The sequence below is a fragment of the Cataglyphis hispanica genome, chromosome 12 (assembly GCF_021464435.1).
Source record: "Cataglyphis hispanica isolate Lineage 1 chromosome 12, ULB_Chis1_1.0, whole genome shotgun sequence".
Classification (NCBI taxonomy): Eukaryota; Metazoa; Arthropoda; class Insecta; order Hymenoptera; family Formicidae; genus Cataglyphis; species Cataglyphis hispanica.
In genome coordinates this window covers 7,363,839-7,376,089 of record NC_065965.1, presented here as the reverse complement: position 1 = coordinate 7,376,089, position 12,251 = coordinate 7,363,839, and the positions used below count along the sequence as shown (strand labels likewise).

The 12,251-nt window shown below is 33.2% G+C and overlaps 2 protein-coding genes and 1 non-coding gene across 4 annotated transcripts in view; 2 read left to right on the top strand and 1 right to left on the bottom strand.

Annotated features, from left to right (window-relative positions):
• Positions 1 to 172: 172 nt before the first annotated feature.
• LOC126853761 (uncharacterized) lies at positions 173 to 8,059 on the bottom strand. Its single transcript, XM_050599813.1, has 7 exons — positions 7,912 to 8,059; positions 4,771 to 5,047; positions 4,446 to 4,678; positions 3,101 to 3,486; positions 2,641 to 2,915; positions 1,648 to 2,279; positions 173 to 1,436 (listed from the first exon to the last, which is right to left on the bottom strand). Exons 1-7 carry the CDS (start codon positions 7,944 to 7,946, stop codon positions 977 to 979), a joined length of 2,298 nt encoding a protein of 765 aa, XP_050455770.1. The 5' UTR covers positions 7,947 to 8,059; the 3' UTR covers positions 173 to 976.
• On the top strand, positions 6,047 to 6,128 carry Trnal-aag (transfer RNA leucine (anticodon AAG)). Its single transcript has one exon. It is a non-coding gene; the product is annotated as a tRNA-Leu (tRNA).
• LOC126853755 (1-phosphatidylinositol 3-phosphate 5-kinase) overlaps positions 7,919 to 12,251 on the top strand; it is a 9,268-nt gene continuing 4,935 nt past the window's right edge. Inside the window, exons 1-10 of one of the 2 annotated variants that reach the window (XM_050599800.1) lie at positions 7,919 to 8,054; positions 8,798 to 9,019; positions 9,363 to 9,571; positions 9,668 to 9,857; positions 9,988 to 10,225; positions 10,310 to 10,516; positions 10,594 to 10,808; positions 10,883 to 11,225; positions 11,331 to 11,691; positions 11,846 to 12,116. In XM_050599800.1, coding sequence (XP_050455757.1) covers positions 8,905 to 9,019; positions 9,363 to 9,571; positions 9,668 to 9,857; positions 9,988 to 10,225; positions 10,310 to 10,516; positions 10,594 to 10,808; positions 10,883 to 11,225; positions 11,331 to 11,691; positions 11,846 to 12,116 — 2,149 coding nt within the window. In that variant the 5' untranslated portion in view covers positions 7,919 to 8,054; positions 8,798 to 8,904. Of the gene's footprint in view, positions 8,055 to 8,080; positions 8,214 to 8,797; positions 9,020 to 9,362; positions 9,572 to 9,667; positions 9,858 to 9,987; positions 10,226 to 10,309; positions 10,517 to 10,593; positions 10,809 to 10,882; positions 11,226 to 11,330; positions 11,692 to 11,845; positions 12,117 to 12,251 lie in introns of those variants that run through there. The other variant, XM_050599799.1, reaches the window with a different exon arrangement.

The following is a 12,251-nucleotide window of genomic DNA, read 5'->3' as shown; positions in this document are numbered from 1 at the left end:
TTATAGCATTAATAATTAACTATAATTATAGAATACTATTTGATTGATGATATTATATCAATAAATTTTTTTCTTACGAATTATCATTTATTCTTCCGCGACGCAGTCATAACAAAACAACAATAATGTGTAATTGTAATCCACGATATTTAATATGAGCCATCAAAAAAAGGCCTTGTAAGACTGTTCATATATATTTAATCGTATTGATTAACAAATATTGGCAGTATATATAGCACAAGTATATCTCATTATTATCTACTGTATAGTTATACAGTTACAGCAATTAATATATGATTGGCATATCGAACGAGAGCACAGTTAAAAAATAAAATTTTATAATGATGTAAAACAAATTTTTTTTAAGTTTTCGAATTTGGATAATAATTCTCTCAATTACAATTATTTTATACTCTTGAATCAATGAGAGAAATATCTCCATGTGCTATTCGCGGTTTAAATAAATTTCTGCGTTAAAGTAACTATAGAATATATAACTATTTAATTCGACAACATCAATACAACTAACAAATAGCTTGTAACATGAATATATAAATCTATTTATATTCTACATTCAGCCCTGAATGTAATTAATTATGAGTTTTGTTTCTTTTGTTCAAAGAAATCGCACACAATTTTATTTCGTATTGAGAATAAAACAATTCCATTTAGCGTTAGATAAACGCGATATGATTACGACTCAATTCATAAACGCTACATTACGGAAAATGTAGTGTGGTTTTCGTAATACTTGTTTCAAGAATCTCTGCGAGGAAGATTAATAATTGCTAAGATATTATGCGTAAATGTTTCAGAATTGATTTCATCGATTGATTACAACTATTTTGCATATAAAATTATAGGCAGTGTGTCCACCATTTGTCGCTGGTTTTATATTCATTCTATAACAAAAATTTTAGGCAGCAGACTATCAATATATATTTTTTCAACGAGTTTTCGCCACTGTTCGACAGTTCTAGATCGTATTCGTATTGTCGTACCACGGTGGCATCCATTTGGTTGGAGTTCTAGGTCTTCCTCGGGAAATCGGAGATACCATAACATCAGCACCAACATTTCTATTGGTGTAATTTTTTCTACACACAGCGCTTCTACCTGTCACATTTTTCGAGGTGTTATCTAGAACTACGAACGGTTGATCGTTGATGCGACGATTCTGCCTGTCTCTGCCGAAGCTAGGCGAATAAGGTCTAGTAATGTCGTCCTGAATCGTACGATCGACTGAAGGACTGCGAACAATTCTTCCGGAAGACTGTCTACGTTGACCAAAACCTCGTGGCTCATTGTCGACGTCACAAACGTGTAATCGATATGTTGGACTGGGAGATCGTGAGATTCTTGTAGCAATCGCGCGATCCGTCAACTCTAGATGCGTCGGTCTCGGCGCCATCATGGCTTGAGACAGTCTAGAGCTCCTGAAAAAATTGATTGTTTCAAAATTTCAAAAATTTTTACTTTTAAAAAAGTTAAAAGGAGTTTTCAAATTCAAAATTGCTTTCCAAAGAATTTTTGAGGTCTCAATCCAAGATAAATATTTCCAATTTTAAAATAATAATTATTTATCTTACAACGCAATTCAAAGATTTTTATTTTTATTTTTTTACAAAATGACAGATTCGAACGTACCTTCTGCTGGCGGGCGGTGGTTTTCCAGTGACATTCTCCTCATGCATTCGCGTGTCCAATATACAAAAAGCATTTTGATCTTGAGCGACAATCGTTTTATCACACTGATCACTATCGTTTCCCTTTAACCAATAATGTTCTTTTTTCATAGTACTTGGACTATGATCGCCTCTATCATAGATTGTTTTAGGTTCCGCCCAGCTTTGACGATCGTATTTCGCGCAATAAGCGTTTCTGTACTCAGGTTGAAGATCAAAAGTACCCTCCAAACGTAAATTTGCCGGCATCTTTAGTGTTTCGACCTTCGGTATATATCCGTAAGGAACGTATTGAGATCTCACTTCGCTTGTAGGTTCGTACTCGAATGGACGACATTCCTGTCGATGAATTGGTCTACCAAAGCACGCGCTATTGCGACCGGAAGAGGAGACATTTGTCGGTCGCAACATCGGCGGTGGCTTACGATAAATGGGACGATCCCGCGGATAATCCAAATACTTTGATTGATACTCTGGATCTTGATCGATCTTCATAGAAAACTTAGAGCGTGACGGTGAAGATACTTTTGAGCCATCAGCGCGACCTATCTCATCATCCGGTCTTGCAAACTTTGGCCGTTCGCGTGGAAAATCCTATAATAATTATAATTATACATTCATTTTGCACATAATGCACACGACCAAAGAAAAGATATCTTCTTTTTTTCTTTTGAATATTTTTCATTTTGTTTCAAACAGACCGTAAATTTTTGCGTCTGAATATTGAATGATTTTTTAGATTAAAATTAAATAAAATGAAATAAAACTTATACTTATTAACTTATAATTATTGACACAATTAGAATATAATAATAGATAAATGCGCAAAAAAAGTTATCACATTTATTACTTAAGACTTAAATAGAAAGAGGTAAATCTAGAATTTAATCGGAAATCTGCTTTAAATACAAATAATTATAATTTTAATAATGAAGAGATAGCACAGAATAAATACCTTATATGCGTCTCGATATTCTGGAATTTCGAGCGGCCGACCATTTAGATCTTCCAACTTTGACACCAACATTCTCATCTCTTCGTCCTTCCTTTTTTTCTCCTCTTGATCGTCTATCCATTTGTCTTCTTCATTATCGTCTTTAATCTGTTTAACATCTATTTCTTGTGTCTGCTTAATGTGAGGGTGAACAAAATTTTCAGTGCTCTCTGTGGTTTGGAAAAAATCACCTTCAGTTTTTAAATGCGTTTGCGGTTTCTTCGGCTGCAGTCTATCTATATATAAAAATTATAAATATATAAAAATATATAAAAATAAATGACAGCAAATGTATAGAAACACTACCGTGTCTCGCTAAGCATATTTTAAACAATAATATTTCCATTTAATTTGTAACCATATAAAAATACTTTTACTATTTAATATTTACCGTGTTTTTTCCAAAATTTAATATTATTACCTTTGATATAATAATCTCTGAACACATCGGTGTATTCCGGTACAAAGTAGGTATCTCCCTCGAGCTTTAAATTTGTGTTTCGTCTCAATAATTCCGGTCTCCGCGCACCCACAAACGGAATGTACTTGTCCTGATTTTCCGTCGACGTTTCCAACTCGCCCTCCATCTTCAGATGAGTAGGTATACGCAAAAGTTCCGGTCGACTAACATTGAGCCACTCAATAAATTTCTCGCATTTTTCTGTCATGGTGTCCAGGTCGCCCTCCATCTTCAAGGACGTGGGTCGACGCGCAAGCTCGGCACGATGCTGGCCCTCATAAGGCACGTACGCCGAGTACGTTTCCGTATCGGTGTAGAAATCTCCGCCGCACTTCAAGCTAGTACCCCTTTTCGCAATAATGAGCGGATTGTCACTTTTAAGTTAATAGGAACTAGACGCATCGATCGTTTCAGTTTCAATTCCTGATCTTTGTTATTTTGCTTCAGCTGCTTCTACTATTTATGTTAATTTTTGAGTATCTTTTATGTGTATAAGTTTATTAGAACAAATTTAATAAAATTAAAAATTATACATATGTGTATATGTGTGTAGAATTTTGATATTTTGTAGAAAAAAATTTTTTTTTGCATTATTATATACAATTTAATGTTTGGTTTGATGTATTAAAGAGAAAGAAGAAATATTGTTTATTATATATATGATAGCTGTTGTGATATCTGAATTGTGATACCTTAAAATATATGTCCGTAACTTATTATAGACGGTATAGAAATCCAATAAAAAAAGTAGACAGTCAGTTGCTACTATTAAATTGCCAATTTAGTTGCATGACATTCAGATTTATGTTTCTTCGATATTTACATGAACTTGCGTGTTTCGAAACAGTTTTGATATAATGTTTTAAAAGATTCACGACAGAAAAGAATTGATAATCTTTGCGAAGCTAGCTGAGCAAATGATCAAATTAAAATTAAATATCAATCTACATATTATATACGATATTTTATTGCATGTATATACACATGTATATAGTTCCCTTCATTTTTACGATACATTTTTATTAAAAATATGTATACATGTAACATTATATATATATTATATATATATATATATATATATATATATATATATATATATATTATTTTGTATATCTATTTTTCATATATTATTAAATATTGTTTTGTAGAAAATATTGTTAAATATTATTAAATATTGTTTTATAGAAAATCTTTTATTTTCTCTGTTTCTGCTTATTATTTGTGCAATTACTAGATATATTAATTGCATTAAATACACATTGATCTCAATTGTATTACAATTTATAACAATAATTAATAACTTTACCTTCTGATAAGTGATGGACGTCTGAACGGAATCTCAAATTGTGAGGCTTCCACTCTTGTTTCCATCGCGTTGTTTCCATGAGTCAATTGGACAAAAGCATTCTTTTCTTTCGCGGATGGATCCTCGATTACTTCGTGCTCTCGAAAATCTGTGCGATGCGAAGATTGTGCCTCCTCGAGGATTTCCTCCGCATAATCCTCGGACTTTCCTCCTTCTATTGGCCAAACATTTTCCTATTACATATATATTACATATAGATATACGTTTTTTAAATATGTATAAATTATTTTGATATACATTTTAAAAACACTGTATATATAAATACCTTAGAAAATTCCTCGATATTTGCACCAAAGGCGCGGCGATACTCAGATGCAGGATCTTGTTGGACCGCTGATTCCGGATATGATTGAAGATTGTCCTTCGGCCGATCCTGCACGCGCCTCCTCCGATAACGAGCCAACTCGTCGACTGTCAATCCTTCGAGAAATGGCCATCTCTCCTTAGTCTTGCTCTTACGTCCCTTTTTCTCCTTGCCTTTACCATGCGTTATCTCGAGATCCGAGGATGGCTTGCCGACACCGCGAGAGGAGGATCTTTGCCTAATCGTAATTTTAATTATACCAATTAAGTGATATTAAACATTTTTTAGATTTTATTTTTTAGATCTGTCAGTTTTTATTTAATTAATTTTATTCTGCTTCACATATTGTATTTCACTCTTTGAAAGAAAGAATTACATATTTTTGCTAAATGTTATATAAAAAATTTTTTAATTATATTAAACTTTGCTAATTTGAATTATCATATCCACGAATATGTAGAATAAATAGATAGTTTACGATGTGATATGGATGGATGACTCGAGCTCACTGAAGATGATAAAGAACCAGCAGGTATTAGGAACGCGAATTAGAGGGATGTAAAAGGGTGGGCCGAGTAGCTGGAGTAGCGAGGAGGTACGGAGGTAGGACGAGGAACAGGAAGAGAGTGGTACGAAAGTGCTGTACATGCCATTACAACGGCTCTTCCAAATGCGACGAATCGATCTGCAAACCGCGCAGCTTGAAAAATAAATCTCATCCTGGCCTAATGGCTCGCGCGCACGTCAGCCTTCATGAATTACGTCGAAAACGAATATGATATCCATGAGATGTCTCCAAAATATTGTAGTTTTCTTTGCGACCAAAAAAAATAAATCTTGATAAATGAAAAAACTGTTATTTAAGATAAAATATGATTAAGCTGAGAAAAGAAAATACAAAATTATTATATAAATGCATTTAATTGAAAGAAAAATGTGATATATATATATATATATATATATATATATATATATATATAATTATTTTAATTTGGTTTCTCATATGCCATTTTTAATGGCATATGAGAAACCAAATTAATAATGAGATAACTATAATATTATTTTGTTCTAAAATTCTATTTTAAAAAATATTTTAAAAATTACATATGCATATATATGTATAAAGTATGTGTGTGTAAAAAAAGATAAAATTAGATGTTACTTAAAAATCAGAGAATAATCCTGTAATTAATAGCAAAATCTTGCATGTCAGGATGAGAGAGATGAACATGCATATGGTAGCGTGGCCGAGCGGTCTAAGGCGCTGGTTTAAGGCACCAGTCTCTTCGGAGGCGTGGGTTCGAATCCCACCGCTGCCAATTTTTGTCTTCGCTCATTGTTTTATCTTACTTTATACAAAGATTTTTGATAATGTTATCAGTTTCATTCGGCGTGATTTTTCTTAGCACAAGTCGCATAGATTTTTTTTGTCTAGTTCGCCCGCCGATTTATTTTCGGTCGATTTATAATATCGAGGTTTCATTCGATCCAATGGCCCCGATTTTAACTACGACCCTATTATCCTCCACCACACGACAAATTTGTATGCGCGGCTAAATTAATGTCCGCGCCATGTGATTCGCACGCACCGACGAACTCGCGATACGGCATATCGCCAACCGGTCAGTTGTTCTGCGGTCTTAGTGCGTGATTCAATCTAAACGCATTTTACAGAGCCGCCACCGGTGCTTGCACGCGAGCTTCCTTAATAAAAGGAATCCAGGCCGTGGCCACCAAAAGTCTGAGTTTTTTTTTTAATCGACGAGCTGTAATTAGAAACATGTGCAATGACATATACTATTCGAATTAAATACTTAATTTAATATATTAATTTTAATATGCGTACACAGACCTCTCTCTTATCTATCTCTCATATATATCTCTTAATATTACAAAATAACATATTTTATTGGCTTTTAATTATAGCTTCTTATTTATTCTAATGCAATTAATATTTTATTATTAAAAGAAATACAGAAACGCAAAATCTTGTTAGATAGATTTTTCGTAAAATAGAATTCATCAACAAAGTATGAAAAGTCTTGGATATACCATTTTTGTACTTGATTACTATCTCTGATTGCTTTGGGAAATTAATGTGGTAAACGGTATCGACGTATTTATCGATGAGCTGTTATATTATTGGGTAGGCGTGACTAACGATCGCAGTAAATGGGATTAAACGGCTTTTCAGGCGAGATGATCATTTACTTGAAAGCACGAACGCGATAAATACGCTTGCCACTTATCTCAAATTAAAGAAGATTATATTTTTTGAAAGTATCGCGCGCGCCAAATGGGAAATTAAATTAATATTGATATTCGCAAAGAATTTCTTTTCAATATCGATTTAGCAGCAATCACGTAATTACAAAAATTCCATGATATATACATATATATATATATATATATATATATATATAGCAAACATAAAAAATATCTGAATCTTTTGAATATGCATTTTAAAACATGCTAATGGGACATAAATTTCAGCTCATATGATGCTATATATTTGCATATTGTGAATTTTTATTAATTCCAATATTAAGTTGCAGCAATTGAATAATCCATATCTTTAAAATAAAAAATCAAGAATATGAAAAACTGAATTAAAAAAAAATATATATATATATATATATATATATATATATATATATATACATATATAATTATTTAACAAGTGTAATAAATACAAGTCATTTTTTTTATAGATGATGTGTTGTCTTTTAATACAGAAAAGAATTAAAAGAGTTTCAGGAAAAATAGTGAAAATGATAAAAGTGATGATTTTTACGAAAGATTCATTTAAATCATGGATTGTTTCTCACATAAATAATTTACGTAATAATCATTTACAAAAAGAAAAAAGAAGAAAAGTAGTTGAAGTAAAAAATAATATTGGCAGAGAGATGCATTGCATTATTTTCTATAAAATAGTATTTTCATTTTAAGTTCCTAAATTTTTGCAGGGAAAAAAGATAATGAGCAAGCAGTGATAAACAATTATCTGACGCGTGAACTTAAAATAAACAGAGTTAATTAAACAGTGCGGCGTGTGTATTCTTCGATCGTCTGATTTCGAGAAGCTGCATGAAACGTTACCTTTTGCCGGAATGCTCGCTTTTTCCCTCGCCCATCGCATCGTTTTATTGTCCAACAATCGTCCTTCGAAGAAAGCGAAGTGATAACAAGATCAGGGGGATTCGTCTCTGGACGGCATCCACGAGGAACGGATAACAATTAAGGTAAGATATAAAGGAGCGAGCGAAGCGTCAAACCTTCCTTCTGGTAGCGCGACTGGCTCTTCGGAGATGCTGATAAGAATGTGCCTGGGGCGATACACCTGCGCAGCTGCGAAGATTGGTGTGCCCAAGGATGGCAGGCAAGGTTGGCAGACAAGGATGGTAAGCAGGATAGTGTCGGAGTGAATGCCGAATTGGACTAACCTACGATTAATTATTGATAACAGGAGCAGTAAAGTTTCGTTCATCATAAATAAAAGAGATAATTCTAATCGAATAAGAATAATACTGTATTGAAATAAAAATTTATTTTATTGAATAATATTAGCGTTCCTTTGAATTACAATTATTCCGTCAGCTATAAATTTATTGGCCACTCTTAATCAGAAATTAGAATTTTACGAACAATTGATAGCTTACAAAAATCTGTTGTCATCAAACTTACGATCAGTGCGATAATTTTATTAATTCTAATGCATTATCACGCATAATGATTTTAGTTGCACTCTGCTAAAAGGAAAGAACGATAATGAAAATAAAATGCATAACTGAAATGTATGAACTTTTTGATATCGGTGGCGTCATCTATCAAGATTCTAAAGTATCTAAAGATTTTGAGAATGAACCATAGTGGTCGCAACGGTCGCGATCATCTGATCTGATCTGATCATCTGTCAAAAGTGCCATGCGTTGACGTATGTACAATGTGTGTATATATATGTACATCGTTGTATCTATGTCGGCAGAACCAAGGATCAACGAGAAGAGTGAGTGTGATTAGGAGGTGACCTTAGATATCGGAGAGAGTTTTACGAGTCTTCAGGATGCATGTAAGAAGATAGTATCAACGAGAATGAACAAGAATATGAATTCGCCGTCGAAGCTCACGGAGTTCGCTCCGTTGAGTCCCGAAGAGAGCCAACCTGTTGTAGCGTCGCTTTTTTCCAAATTCTTCAACTTTACCAAAAGTAAGTATCCGGCTAGATATTTTTAATTATATTATTACGTTACTATATAAACCATTTTTCTTTATAATTATTAGAAAAATAATATTTATATTTATATTTATAATTAGATACCCTGCTTTCAATGTTTGATTACCATTATAATAATGAGGAAATATAATTATTGATTGTCAGAATGAATAAGATATAATACAAAATGTAGTACTTTAGCTTGTCTTCTTAGAGAAATCCAGTAATGATCTAGAAATCAGACCAACAATTTGTACTTTTGTTGAACAATTTGTACTTTCAATATCGTTTTTTACTTTGATTATTATATATTGCATATTATATATTGCATGTTTAGATTCGCCAAACGTGAATGATTCCATGGTATCTTCTAACAATGATGAACATAATTCCTCCGATTCTGATTCTTGGAAACAATCAGAGAGTACAGAACAAACCCCTGATGATGATAGTACTAGTATGATAAATTTTTCATTAGCTAGTGAAGGCCGCAGTTTACCAAATATTTTGAAGCGTATTAGTAATATTGTGGCATTAAAAAGTAATGTAAGTTATTGAATTTAAAAATTTTTTATATTACTTTATATTATTTTTGTATAATTAAAATTTCTTGTAATAAAAATTTTGTATATTACTTTATAGAATTTACGTTCATATAAAGATTCTCAATTGAGGAGTTATTGGATGCCAGATAGCGTAAGTAAACAGTGCTACGAATGTGGTGAAAGATTTACGACGTTTCGAAGAAGACACCATTGTCGCGTGTGCGGACAAATTTTCTGCTCCAAATGTTGCTCCGATCAAATACCAGGGAAAATTATGGGATGCACTGGTATAGAAAAATACAAATATCTCCAGTATATCCATATAAATATATATATATATATATATATATATATATATATATATATATATATATATGTACATTTATCTTTACGTCTATATGTTTTTCTCGTACTAAGGGGATCTCAGAGTTTGTACGTATTGTTGCAAAGTCGTTCTTTCTTATCTTCAATCATCGGACATGAGAAGCGATTTATCAGCGGATTTAAAAGCGTTGCAAGAAGATCTTCAAGTAAAGTATGGAAACGATTCACCAGTGTTAACTCGAAAGCACACTAACGAATCAATGGGCGACGAAACATCGATATGTCGGAAGCCAAGTATAGGATATATGGAGGAGAATTACGCGATGAAACGGTAAAAATTAATTAGATATATGATTAAATATATTAATTTTTTATCATTGAATTTATCTCTCGCACTCTGTCTCGTTTGTTACAGATCGGGTAACAGTTATTTAACGTCACACGAACGCTCACTCGTGTTGCAAAATTCGGCCTCTTTAAGGATGATTTGGGAAGAATTATTTCGGTCTAGTCAAGCTATTCAATTGCAAACTCATAGAATTCGATTGAAAAGTTATTACAATTGTTTTCTAGCAAGCGAATTGGTGAATTGGATGATAGCACAGAATAAGACAGCCACTCGGTACATATCCACAATATTAAATTGCTAAAGCGCTACAATATATTCAAATTACGATTATGACTTTCTTTTTTATATAGCGTGCAAGCGACTACGATAGGCCAAGCATTGTTAGAAGCGGGTTTCATCGAGTCGGTCGTTGGTGATAACGTATTTAGCGATTCGGCAGTCATATTCAAACCGGTAGAGTTGTCTTCCTTACAAAGTATAGATTTATTAACGGAAAAACGGACAGCATGCGATGCGCAAGAACCAGCATGGGTAAAAACTATTCCTCAGCATGATTCAACTACCGGTAATGCAACAAACTAAGATTTTTTTATGATGAGACCAACAATTATTTAACGACAGCTGACTCGTTTTATATAGATTCCGAAAGTGAGACGAAACCAAACTGCTCGCAGTCACAAACTTTCTGTCGTTTGCCATCATCCAGTTCGAGTTTTTACCTGGATTTAAATCTCGAAGCATCAACCGTCACATTAAAAAGACCAACCTCGGAGGATTTGACTGCGATTTCCGTGGACAGTAGCGATGGAATAATCGAACAGAAAGAGATCAATCTTAAATTGCACGATTGTAATCACAAGATATGTGACGATCTGTTAAGCGATACGCTTCAAGTGCACGAGTTCAAAGAGAAAAATGGATGGCACAGAGCGACTAATCTGAGAACTGCCTTCGGCGAATTAAGCGCGTATGAATGTTTAACGTAAGTTCTTTGGAGTATATTTAATATTTGATATTAATAATAATTAATTTTATAATAATAATATTAAAAAGAAAGTAAGAAAAGAAACATATTTGTTGATCTTAGGGCCGCATATAAAGCGCACGAAGATTCTCTTATTAAGCAACTCCTTAGCAAGGAAGGCTTGTCACAAACGTGGTCAAATACGATTTTGTCCATCGCGCATCAGATAATCGACCATGTCCGACCAGATTTGAATCATGATGCTGATAATTTAGATATTCGACAATATGTACAGTTCAAAAAATGTCCCGGTGGTAGCAGGGACGATTGTAATATTGTATCTGGTGTGATTTGCAGTAAGAATGTCGCTCATCGTTGTATGAATGCCATGATTGCACATCCAAAGATCTTATTATTGCAATGCGGTTTAATGTATCAGCGTGTGGAGGGCAAGTTGATAAGCTTGGAGCCTGTAATGTTGCAGGTACATGACAAATTTTTATCACATTTTTTTAATTAGTCTTTGTAATTTTTTTGTAATTCTTATTATCTTTAATTGATGTTTACTTTTTTGATATTTATTCGCTTAAAAATGCCACTCTATGATATTTTAATTTCTTCAACACAAAACTTGTTAGGAGAGCGAGTATTTGGGACATACTGTGGCGAGAATTACCGCCCTGGGTCCAGACGTAGTACTCGTACATCGTTCTGTAGCTAGATTAGCTCAGGACAGGCTGAGGGAATGCGGAGTGACATTGGTTCTCAATGTAAAACTTAGCGTACTCAAAAGAGTAGCACGATGCACAGGTGCTAGTATTGTAAATACTATAGACGCGCACATAAGTGCGAGATATATGCTTGGCACGTGCAAGAAGTTCTATTTAAGAAATTTTCCAGATGAGCAAAGTAAATAAAATATATATAATCGATAAAAAATTTTTTCTATGTCAAGTTGATGAAAAATTATAAAATATAGCAAATAACAAGAAGAAAAGTTTAATTAAGAAACTGTTATACGCCACGCTTAAAATTTTTCATTAA

Coding starts and splice junctions, on each gene's coding strand:
- LOC126853761 (XM_050599813.1), bottom strand. CDS start 7,946: ATGGGCGAGGGAAAAAGCGAGCATTCCGGCAAAAG. Junction 3,487..4,445: donor CGTCCATCACTTATCAGAAG/GTAAAGTTATTA, acceptor TATTGCGAAAAG/GGGTACTAGCTTGAAGTGCG. Junction 2,916..3,100: donor CAGAGATTATTATATCAAAG/GTAATAATATTA, acceptor TTTTATATATAG/ATAGACTGCAGCCGAAGAAA.